This window comes from Aplysia californica, unplaced genomic scaffold (assembly GCF_000002075.1).
Source record: "Aplysia californica isolate F4 #8 unplaced genomic scaffold, AplCal3.0 scaffold00286, whole genome shotgun sequence".
NCBI classification, from domain to species: domain Eukaryota; kingdom Metazoa; phylum Mollusca; class Gastropoda; order Aplysiida; family Aplysiidae; genus Aplysia; species Aplysia californica.
Window position 1 is genome coordinate 166,740 of NW_004797556.1, and position 12,405 is coordinate 179,144.

General features: G+C 40.5%; 2 protein-coding genes across 3 annotated transcripts in view; both read left to right on the forward strand.

Annotated features, from left to right (window-relative positions):
- Nucleotides 1-12,405, forward strand: part of LOC101860748 (uncharacterized aarF domain-containing protein kinase 5) — a 63,387-nt gene that overhangs the window by 1,534 nt on the left and 49,448 nt on the right. For both annotated transcript variants that reach the window (XM_005101507.3, XM_005101508.3), the window contains exons 2-3: nucleotides 6,482-6,955; nucleotides 7,893-8,065. In XM_005101507.3, coding sequence (XP_005101564.1) covers nucleotides 6,684-6,955; nucleotides 7,893-8,065 — 445 coding nt within the window. In that variant the 5' untranslated portion in view covers nucleotides 6,482-6,683. The remainder of the gene's footprint in view (nucleotides 1-6,481; nucleotides 6,956-7,892; nucleotides 8,066-12,405) is intronic.
- Nucleotides 1,189-1,782, forward strand: LOC106012190. Its single transcript, XM_013084334.1, has one exon. It carries the CDS (start codon nucleotides 1,189-1,191, stop codon nucleotides 1,780-1,782), a length of 594 nt encoding a protein of 197 aa, XP_012939788.1.

The window sequence follows — 12,405 nt, forward strand, 5'->3', positions numbered from 1 at the left end:
AGGGCTACATTGGCTACCAGGAATACATCTTCAGAACAGGATTTGTATGTCGTCACAAACCTAAATGAGCCTTTGTAAGGTAGACCAGCTATAGAAGCTTTGAAACTCTTCGAGAGAGTTGAACGAGGTGAAGAAACAAGGTATACCTTCGGAATATCCAGAGTTATTTATGGGGTTAGGAAAGATAAACAAACCCTACAAGATCACACTGGATCAGGAAGCAAAACCGTTTTCTGTTGCGGTTGAAACAGATCAAAAACCACTTCTTCAACTGATGAAAACAAAGCATCTGGACGAATTGACCCCTCGCATTCAGAGATTTAGGATGAGAATGATGAGGTTTTCCTACAACCGTGTCCATGTACCAGGAAAGAATTTGGTAACATCGATGCATTGTCAAGAGCTCCGTGGGAGTGCCAAGTAAAGAAGATCATCAAATGGAAGAAGAGTGTGAGCTACACGTCAGATCTGTCCTGGAAGGATTCCCAGCAAGTGACAAGAAATTAGAGAGCAGCAAGATGCAGACAAAATCTGTAAGAAATTAAAAGAATACTGTCAGTCTTCATGGCCAGCGACAACCAAAGTCAATCCAGTTATGAAGCCATATCGGACGTCGAGAGACGAGCTGACTGTGGAACAAGGTCTGCTACTATACCAGTGCCGAATTGTTATTCCCACAATATTAAGACAGGATATTTTGAAACGTCTTCACGAAGGACACCAGGGGACAAGTCGAGTGCAGAGTGCTGGCTCGAAGCCGTGTATGGTGGCCTGGACTGTCACAGCAAATCGAAACGTTGGTTACAAACTGTCCAGACTGTGAAAAAGAAAGAAAGGTCAGCCCAGAACCATTGAAGCCGACAGTCACTCCAGACTACCCTTGGCAAAGGGTGGGTATGGATCTTTTTGTGTGGAAAGGTCACACATATCTCCTAATAGTAGACTTACTCGAGGTGGATTGAGATAGCTCATCTAAGACAGCCTACTGCTTCAAATGTCGTAGAACATTGCAAGTCAATTTTTGCTAGATATGGAGTTCCTGAAATCGTCGTCTCAGACAAAGGATTCCAGTTCGTTGCACACAAGTTTCCAAAGTTCTCACAGTACTATGGTTTAACGCACCTGAGAAGCAGCCCTCTACATCCTCAGAGTAATGGAGAAGCTGAAAGAGCCGTCAAAACTATCAAAATGTTACTGAGTAAGTCTGATGATCCTTACTTGGCTCTCATGAACTACCGCTCCACTCCTTTACAGCAAGGACAGAGCCCAGCAGAACTTCTAATGGGTAGGAAAATCAGGACAAGAGCGCCTATTTTCCCAGAAAAATTGGTCCCAAAGGGGGGAGAAAGGCATGTGTTCAGGAAGATTGACGCAGCTTTTAGGCAGAGGCAGAAACAGGATTACGATCGAAGACATTGCGCCAAGCCCATGTCAGACTTGTCAAAAGGACAGCCAGTTTGGGTTAAAACCCCAAGGGATGCCAAGGCTACGGTTGTAGACAGATCGAGAGACAGAACATACCTCTTGAAAACGGACAATGGCTTGAAGGTTCGTAATCGTCACCAGATCCGGCTGAGGACGGAAGGCGATGACAGTAACCATCTCGTGATCCCCAGAGAGTCTTCTATGTTGCCTCACCATCAGCCAGAATTACCAGTGGAGTCACTAGAGTCAGACACAACCCTTCATGATACTTCCACTACGTCTGACTACATAACGAAGTCGGGACGCCACAGAGACTCGACTTGTAGGCGAAGTTTCTGCTGTGTACAGTGTATATAAGGTTTCAGAGTTATAGTTTCAGTTTCAGGTTGATGCGTTTAGCATTTTGAATTGTTCTTGAAATTGCTTGTGAGGGGGATGTGATGTCAAGGGACATGACTCTTATCTTTACTGTGGGGACAAGATAATTAAGGGAGTGGCACGCCCTTGGATGACGTCAAGGGTCCGGCGGGAAATATGTGGAAATCTTCTGAGAGACTCACTGAGATATTCAGTCGGACTCAGGACCACGACGAGGCAACACTTATCTTGGACGGGGGCCCCCTGACAGACCCGACTCATCGGACCGACCTCCAGGTAACTTTACAGATCTAATGAGACCTGTGTACTCCACAGGTTTGAGTCGATAAGGCCAAACCTAGATCTAAGTACGGCTAGCCACTTCGCTTTGGAAATGGGAGTGTACAGTCCCGGTAGCCGGGAACAATTACAAAGTTAACAAAGTCACGAAGTATACAGTACAGACCGGGTAGGGGAAATCATTTGGGCCATCTTTATTTTATTTTATTCTCACCCCGGGCGAGAATTGAGAATAACCCATGTCTTGCTATTCCCCCCCCCCCCCCCCCCCCCCGTCGTGAGAATAATGAAATAATGTAAAATTAAACATTTTTCGCCTCTCCAGTAAAATAAAAATACTCACTACCGACACTGAGTGGGATGTGGGACCATTCGTTGTTAAGGATGGCACTTAACGATAGCAGGCCTCTCTGCACTCAATACATTATTTTATGGTTCAAGGAACAGAGAATGTGAACGTAAACATGAGACACGAGCACGAGACTAATATTAAAGTTAATGCTCTTGCACGACGGAAGGGTTGTAAATTATTCAAACCAAATGGGCGAGGGCGTCATCATGTTAACTAGTTTTAAGCAACCCAAGCTCTTTTCTTCACTTTCATTATTTTCATCTTTTATTCTTTCTTTTTCTTTTTTTTTCTTGCCTCTTCTGTCCCCTTCTTCTTCAACATTTTGAGTTTGGAGCCAAAAAAAAAAGCCAGAGGGCCAAATGAAATTCTCCGGGCCAGACGCGATCCAAATGAGCCAAATTTCTGGGATTTGGCTCCAATTTGACAACCGTGACTGTGACTAGATCTAGATTCTAGATGTATGTCTATTTGGATGCCAACACGATACTGTGGAGTACAGTGGAGTCCATTTATAACGAGTCCTGAAACAATGATAAGTCTGTTATAAAGACACTGTTCTAAAGCCCCGTTTTTTTTTCCTTCTTTATCTTTGTAAATAAAATACTGCTATTACGCAATCAGACTGTCACGCGAGTCGTTTATAACGGAATATTGCTGCTGCTGTGCACAGCGCACAGACCAATTAAACATTATTATAAAACCTTGCCAGTTGAGAAAGTTGTCGGTGATCCAGCGAAACAAGGAATGGGAGAGCGTACGCGAACCAACAATGAAGGCCGGAGCGAATGAGTGGGGAGGGTGTGGCATGCGCAGACACAAGCAGAATGCTTCGCGTGATAGGCCAGCCCAGTCTAGATTATCTAGACATACTGTGCCTCTCACTTCTCTGGTGCAGGACGGAGAGGTCACAATGCTGTGATAGATGGATGTAGTGAATGTATGACGTGCGCGAGCAGACGCAACGCACCACAAGGTGTGGTTGGGTGGGGGACAACACTGGGGGCGAGTTAACCTAGAGCCAGAGCCCCTTCTTTCTGATCGCCAAGGCCGATTTGTCAACATTACTAGTGCTAGAGAAAGAAACCTGATTAGATTTTTGATCAAGTAAGACCTTGAGATCATGTTGAACAAATCATCATCGGGGGAAATACAAAAAGGAATAAACAGAACGCCAAATCATAGATTAGACCTACTTTACTATGTCCCTTGAATTTATTACTGGATCCCTTGTAACGAGAATCCTGCTATAACGGACATTTCGCACCGGTCCCCTCACTCTCGTTATAACAGGATTCCACTGTATTAGCCCCAGTAACCTCAGCCCTGATCCTTTTTGGGTAATTTCCGGTAATACTGGGAGGCACGGCGCACGAAATCTGCCGAAATCCTGCCTTTTAGTTGCACCTCAGTTGCCGATGTCCGGCGGTAATTAATCACCCCGCCCGGTACCTGACTGTTAACCTTTTTTTATTGGGGTCATTTGACCTCATTGCACCATTATAAACTGGGATGCGTTCTTGATAAAATCGTCTCATTTACTATCTCAATTGCAGTGGTGCCATTGGACCCACCTAGTAGTATTAATTTATAGACTTTAGCAACACCATTTCTCCTCCTCTTAAAGAAAGTCCCAGTCTTCTATGTTTTATACCAGGTGTTCTACACGTGTCTGTTTGCTGCATGTGTAATTTCTCTTTTCTTATTTCAAATTGAGGATAAATAATCATTTATAGCGACAAAACGGTGCTTTGAATTTTATTTTTTTTAGTACTATGTGCGTGTTCATTAACAAATCCTGTTTTAAGTGTGTAAATTTCAGTACTACCGCAGTTGTGGTTGTTCAGTTACATCGGATTATTATGTTGGGCCCGCAAATTTACTAACGTTATTGCCGTATGCAACAAAGACCTTAAAATGGAGCACACACCTGAAAGTCATGTATCCGTCTTAAACAGTCTGTGTAGAGTGTGCGGAAGACTTAACATTACAAGGAAGCAGAGAAAATCCTTTAAAAAGCCGTATTTGTGTTAGGAAATAGCCTGTGATCTCTTCTTTGTGTTTTGATGGAATATCAAAGATGACACTAGTGTCAAATGCTCCAAATTTATGTGTTTGAAATGCTGTAAAACATTCTATGATGCTAAACGTCGAAATAATGCAGTGTCCCTACAAACAAGAAGAGACTTTTTTGACAACAGTCAACACAATTGGTGTGCTTACAGTGAAGACTGTGATGCAAAGACGTGCTCAGTCTGTGAACAGAAAAAAAACTGCTCTCTCTTGGCTGTGCCACAGTAAAGCAACGTAACCCCCAGTCTCACTACAGTAGTCAAGAAACATACACAAACCGAGCTAGTCCTAACACCAACATTTCTGAGACAGACACAACCACACAAAGTACATACCCGTGCTCTCAGCACTCAAAACACAAAAAAAACGACCCGCGCACAGTAAAGTCTGAATTGTCACACCAACCCTCAGTCTGTTGTCCCAGTCAGTGACCAAAACATAGATGTACAACATGCAGACACAATGATTCAGGACATGTGTGTATATATAATAATAAAACATATAGAGCCTAATAATTCATGTGGAGTTAAGTGAGGGAAATGTGTGGATATTTATGGGAAAGTGATGCATATATCAAACATTTTGAGGTTACAGAAACTGCGTTAGCAGTGAAATTTGGTGAGTAGATACCCTTAAGTATTACGTTCATAATGTCCCTCAAAGATTAACTAATTCTGATGCTCAGTTTTCTTATTATGGGCACTCGTTATGTCATAATAGAAACGTTAACGGGAATCAGACAGACCATCTTGCACTATCTGTTACAACTAAACCGACCAATACTGATTCACTTTGTTTTTGAAATATCTTGAAAAAGACTCGAAACTTTTGATTCCCTCATGCAGTGATGTCTTTCAGTCAATATTAATGCGTTAATTAGCGTTCAATTCTGGATACAAAATACGATTTTCTAAACTTCTAGCGCGGTCACGCTGACCGAAGAATGCCCAAGCGATGATCAGCACCCTCTTGATCTTGGCTCAGGGTAGATCTAGATCCAGGTTCTTCTAGATCTATGGCTTAGGTTTAGATCTAGATCATCTAGACAGAAAGACATCAATCATAGATTTACACACGCACACACACACACACTCTACTGGGTCTGGGCGCTGAAACTTTCCGAAATCACAAAAGATTTCCGCTACAGGGTCTGTATACTTCATGACTTTGTTCCTGGTTAGCGGGTCTGTATACACTTTGTTTGGATATTGCCTTCCCATTTGACGTTTGTTTACATAACAAGTGCTGTTACTGCTAGATCTATTACTTGTCGAAGTGACTATTTCTCAGAATAATAAACTTGAACTCTATTTCTCCGAGCAGTTTCCGTTCTCGAGTTTTGTTGGTTATTTGCGAGAGTTCGTCATCATACAGAAAGTGTAAGTAGGCCTGGATTCTACATATTTGAAACCAAACGTAAATTCATAAAAATGATAATTTTCTTAAAATGTGTTATGATGCGGTGGAATCATGCGCTCGTCAATATTTGGGCATATGGAGTTGCTGGTATCATCTTAAAGATATTATATAGTTTATTTGCCTTGCTTTCTATGAAAAAAGTGCCCATATTTTGAATAGAAGTTAAGATATTTGTGATTGAAGGAGGTGAGGCTCACTGGTTTCATTTAGGTAAAATTAGCAAGAAAATGGGTAACAAAGTTTGGTGGCTTCCATAGTTTGAGAGTCCATGGAAACTGAAAATGTGCTTTCTGTGTGCCTTTAATGAATGTTTTTCAGTAAAGTACACTCAGAAGGACACAAAAGGTGCTGTGCATAATAAAAATTCAATAGAAATTGCCAAACCGATTGAAAAATGTTGGTTTGTTCGATTTCAATATTTTGATGAGCGCCTGATTTCACCTCGATACCCCACAAATACATTGTAGACTGTTCTCAAATATACACCAGTACCTATTGTGATTCAATAAGTGGTTTCTTAATTTACTCATGTTTGTTTTGGTTTCTTTGATTTTTCAGCATACATCTTTTTGCTAACTGGTTCTCTGCAATTGGAGTGGTGTTACCTATCAACATAGACTTTGCATCGTGGAATTTGCGACTTTATGGTCTCAATGTTGTTGAAAGATTTGAAGTGTATTTATTTTTCATACTTTAAAAAATCTCGGAAAGTTACAAGAGGAATTCAGGACTATCATCAGTAACGGGGAATCATTCAGTGATGATCGTGTACTCAAATTTTAGACATATGTGGCAGCCTGTGCTCTCACTATGCAGACCTCGTAATGCTGCCAAGCATACCACCTTTTGTACAGTAAAAAGTCATTTCTCATCATTAACACCAAGAAAACCTCAAAGGTTTGGGAAATTATCGACGACAGCTGCTGTTTTAGGTCTTGTTTCAGTTTGTGGGGCTGTCTCTTACTTAATGTTGGATTCCCGGGACCAAAGAAAGATAACAGTATTTGCTGGGGGTGTACGGAGATTTATGAGGTAAGCACTTTTGTTACTGAAAGATGTGAGTTCTCCTGTCTCATGCTTTTTTTGTCTCTGTGTTGAATGTTAAGCACGGTACTCTAGTGATTGAGGTGTGAATGAATTATAATTATGACATGTCTCTACATAATAAGGAGATATATGATAGTCGATGTTATACTTCATTTGATAATTTGATAACTGCACAACTTAAATTTCACCCCCTCTTAACTTTATTCCACCCCTTTGCATTTATTTTGTAAGATTTTATTGGAATTTTAGTCCTGGCATAGTCAGTAGTATTCTCTTCTTTTTACTGTGTTAGATTTAAAGACTTTTAAATTTAATTCAGTTGCTCCCTGTGCCAAAATATTCCATGATGAGGCTGAATTTAGCAGCATCTTATTAAATGTAAGGCAAATAAAGGATTTGAGATTTTTTTTCAGATGTGTGTGTGTATATATATATGGTAGGCTACTAGAACTTTTCAGACTTGGCAAGTAATTGACTTTCTGACAATGTAAGAGAAAAGGACCCTTTCTTGCTTCGTCTGTCTCTAGATTCCACAATGTTGCTTATCAAATTGTTCTCATATGCCATGGGTTGTATGTCCATCATGTGGATCTGAAATATGCACTGTCTTTCAGTGTCATTTTATATTTGAAACTTGGGTTATTAACATGTTACTTCAGAATAAATTGTAACATTTGTCTTCAATATAATTATGGGATATTATTGTGGTCTGCCAAGTCAGTGGCTAAAAATGTGTACCCATAGAGAATACAGATGTCATGCTGTCTGGAATTTTCTGTTTGCAACAGTCTGAGTTATTTATTTTAGATGGATGTTCTTGGCTACTAAACGCAAAATTTTACAATGCGACTCGCTTTGAAAGGTGGAGAAATAATGAATCAAGTGTTATGTCTTACAGTTTATATTATCACATTTACTGCAGATCATTACACATTGGACTTGCCCTATCTGCGGACTACAAGTGGACTCTGTACAATGTTGATGAAGAAAGTGACGAGTATGCTGAATTGCTGAAAGCTTGTCACAAACGCTCTGCAGAGAGAATACTTGCTGGTTGCTTACAGAATGGAGGTCTCTATGTTAAACTTGGGCAAGGTACTTCTTTGAGCATTATAGATCCAATATATATCCACCCTTAGTGCATAGTGTATTTTTAAAATAAAAGTTGTTTGTCTTTGAATTGACATTTTATTTCTTCAAATGAAAAAATATATTTTTATAGAGGGAAGAAGGTAGTCTAAAGCACTTTATAAAGTCTTCGATAGAAATGTGATGGGACTTGTGTCTGTTGTGTAAGCGTTAGGCTCTTTGCAATTACATGGAGAAGACTTAAGTTTGTTTGCCGTAAAGGGAAGTAGAAGAAAACTAGTGGGGTTAACAGACTGCAGATCTTCAGAGAAAGAATCACTTTCAGCAAGTGTTTTGGCCCTAACTACCTGACACTCTGAGGGGGCCGGGCCACACTCGGGTCACGACTCCCAGTTGCTCTCCTGCTGTTTTTTTAAAGTCTTGGCACTGGTCAAGGGTCGAACCTTAGCGGTTTTGGGCTATCTCCAATTCTTCAGTCAGTGAATGTTTGCGCAAGGCCGTAGAGCTTTCAGTGGAAATAGTAATGTGAAGCTATTTATAAATCTTCTAGAACTTTTTGGGAATGTCCATATCTTTCTGTTCCATTTTTAGCGGTCCAGCGTTCAAGCCGTTTTACTATGTCCAGCTTGAACCTTTCTCTGCCATTTCTGAAATGAGTCTGATGGCTGACTTTCTTTTCTGGCATATGAAGCCTAGTTGTCTTAGCAGTGTGAATGTTGAACTATGTTGAGGTTGCAACAAACACTTGTGCACCCACTTCTACTGGCATACCCTAAGAGCTGTAGCCTTTTCTTGAAGTTGGTTTGAGAGATCTTTATATTTTTGACAGCTTGGATTGATATTGTGCATCTATCCTACTTTCGTATAGAACAGGCAACTCGATTAGGAAGATGTTGGCATCATTTTATGACCAGAGAACAATATCTAGTTTGAGACCTGTTCTCTTGATCACAGGGGGATAGTTCCACATCTCTGGGAGATCTGCAGCTAGTTCCCAATCCTTGGCAGATCCTAAAAGGTTTTCACTTCTTGAGAGGCAAGGCACTTGCTTTCTTCCAACCCATTTTTCTTCCCTGCTGTGAAGAATATTTGAACTGGAGCTACTCCGCTGACAGTGTTGGTCTCCAGGCTGCAAAAGACTGCAAGGAAAAACTCTCTGCACTGTTTTTCCACCACGTATACCTGCCTTCTTGTTCCTCCTGGCATAATTGGCAGTGGGGTCTTCTTCCTTGCCCCACTTCACGAGATTAGCTTTTGATGGCAGCAAGTCATATGTTGCTCTGATAATGAAGCTAAATCTCAAAGATGCCATGTGTCACACATCGTTCCAGTTAAGGGATCTTTGCAAGGCATCGGTCCAATTTGTCCGCTGGCCCTACTGCGATTTGTTGGACCGCTTTCTTCTTGTCTTCAGTTTCCTTCACTTCTTGGATCACCATGTCTCGGCATTCTTTACTGTGTGCCGTAGACCACCACAGCGTCCTTTCGCTTCCAAGTCCTTGTCTTTCAACCAGGGTATGGCCCACGGCATCTTTGAGCCTGAGGTTATTTTTGGCATCCATCATGGCATCCAATACTTTTAAATTTCTGCCAGTTAGTCTGTGTTTGTCCCCAGATAAAGTTGCATTTGAAAATAGTAAAAGTTACAAAAAGTTTCAAGGAAAATAAACAAAAGTTGCAAGAAATGTGTAGCTAAAAATGATAAGGAACTTGGAATGCATTATTGGTATGCCCATTTCAATCAAAGTAACCGACATAAGTTTCTTTAGATCAAAATCAAAAGTTATACTGTGAATGTCTACCCCAAAAAGCTGCATGGAGGTTGCATGGTGTACAAAAACAGTTTATCCCCTGACACATGGGTCAGGTCCTTAAACACTCGCTGACGTTGGGCAGGTGTGAGCAGTGTGGTTTGAGGCCGTTCAAATATATAATCTTACGCCTTTTTTCAGACTTTTTGGCCCCCCCCCCCCTCCCCCAACCTTTACACTTTTTTACATCCCCCCCCCCCCCCCCCCCCCCATCCTGTAATATTACATTATTCTCTTATAATAATAATATGACATTTTTATTGCGCAAATCTGTGTTACAATTAATCTTCTATCCGCTTTACTTTTACATAAAATAATAATATTCATGAAAAACATGCATACCCACATGTGACATAATTAAATACGGTACAAGCGGAACTTTTTTGGGAAAAACTTATGGCGTCATTTTGCCACTTTAACCGCTGCGGTGCAATCAAAATTAGACTAGATACATGTCATGTAACCTAGATATCTACCAGTGTATAAAGTGCAAGATGGCATATCGTGCTTGCTGCTGGAGGACCTAAGGTATCGCCACAATGCCGTGCTTTCCGCTCTAAGTGAATAGTATAGTTTTACTGTTTTTTAATGTTTTTAAAAAAAAATATGTTTTCATGAATTATTTTCCTTGTTATTTTTTTACAAAAGTTTAATCTTACGTTTATTCAAGACCCCTTCACCACCTTTCTTACACTTCGACAGCGCTTCGAATTGCGGAAGTTAGATCTGGGCCGAGCTGGTTGTAACGGAGTAAAAGTACTTCGGTACTTGTGTTTAGGTTACAATTTTCGGTATTTTTTCTGTACTCCGTACATTTTTGAGAACCAGTACTTTTACTCTACTCAGGTACTTTTTATAAAGTACTTTTGAGTATTTTTTTTTGGGTACATTTTGAGTACTTTTGAAGCTTAATCAAAGGGTAAGATCCCGCATTTCTGATCATAATTTACGGAACAAACGCACAGCCGATCAACCGACAGTTAAAAGTTAAGATCAAAGAACTGCCTGTCGTGTAAAAAATCAGCCACTCTCGTGAATGTGATCACAAACGTTGTAAAACTCCATGAAACGGAACAATGTTTGCCCCAGACGGGATCACACCAAGGTGTGAACTAACCGATGCGTTTGTTTTCCCCACGCATCGCACTCGCATCTGAGCTCGCCTCCTAAATTTACTTCACTCGCTTGGTGGGTAGGGCCTACAAGTTCGCTCCTGGCAGGATCACATCGAACTGTGAACTCTTCCCTGACCATTGAAGGCTGATTTTCTCTATTCCCGAATTTACTAGACAGCCTGAATTTTACTTGGTGTGGTCACAACGTAATGGTGCGTAACGACAAGGGCGGGGGAACTCAATCAGAGATGGAAAGCTACAATTTTTGGACAGGATGGGCAACTGGATAATTGTAGATCAAGATCTCGAGACTCACCATGGGATAATGAGTGTATAATATTATGGCATACCTCATGCCACTGTGATTGGTCATCGAGGTTGACCACTCTTTTCTCACCATATGTCATAAACCCACTCACGGGTCACGTCAGTTCATGGGTCATGGCTTTGTCGGCTAAGACTAAGATCCCATATTTTCCTTGCTCCCGAGCACCAGGATCTTCGGTGGAGACTACTGTAGTAGAGAATCTTTGATAACACTACACTTACTAGACTCTATGATACAACATATGTGAGGCAGCGTGGTGGAATCAGACTCTCGTCAATTTTTGGGCATGTAGAGTTATTGATATCATCTTAAAGCTTGTTCATTTGTCCTTATTTGGATGAAAAAATATCCATTTATCTTGAATACAAGTCGAGATATTTGCGAAAGAAGGAGGTAGGGGTCACCTGTTTTCAGAGGTAAAATTACTGAGAAAATGGTCGCCAAAGATTAGTTATTTCCTTAGCTTAAGAGTCCGTGGTAAGTGAAAGTTTACATTTTTTGGTGCTTTTAATCGTTTTTCAGAAAAATCCTCACAGAAATGAGTTATTTATTGGGCATGAAAGGTGTTGAGCCGAAAAACAAAAATTTGATAAAAATTCACAACCGTGCGAAAAAATGCCAGTCTCTTCACTTTGATTATTTTGACGAGAGCCTGATTCCACCACGCTGACTCATATATGTATTTTGGTTTGCTGTGGGAGCTGTGGACCACACAGTGTGACCAAAATCTGTCTTACCGCGGTAATCAATTGAAACTGAAACTGAGTTCTCAATGTATACATTTTGTGTCTTACAATTTTTTAGGCTACCTGAATATCTTTTAAAAATTAAGGCTACATTGATTCCTTGGGGATTTGTTAATGAAGAATTCAATGCACTTTTCCATTTCTTTTCAGGCCGTTTTCATCAATTTTATGTTTTGTTAAGAGCAACTTTATCTCAACATTTTTCAATTTGGATACTTTTCCTGTAGAACTTTCTTATCTTCTTCTTTTTTTTTTCTTCTTCTTCTTCTTCTTCTTCTTCTTCTTCTTCTTCTTCTTCTTCTTCTTCTTCTTCTTCTTCTTCTTCTTCTTCTTCTTCTTCTTCTTC

Coding starts and splice junctions, on each gene's coding strand:
- LOC106012190 (XM_013084334.1), top strand. CDS start 1,189: ATGTTACTGAGTAAGTCTGATGATCCTTACTTGGCTCTCATGAACTAC.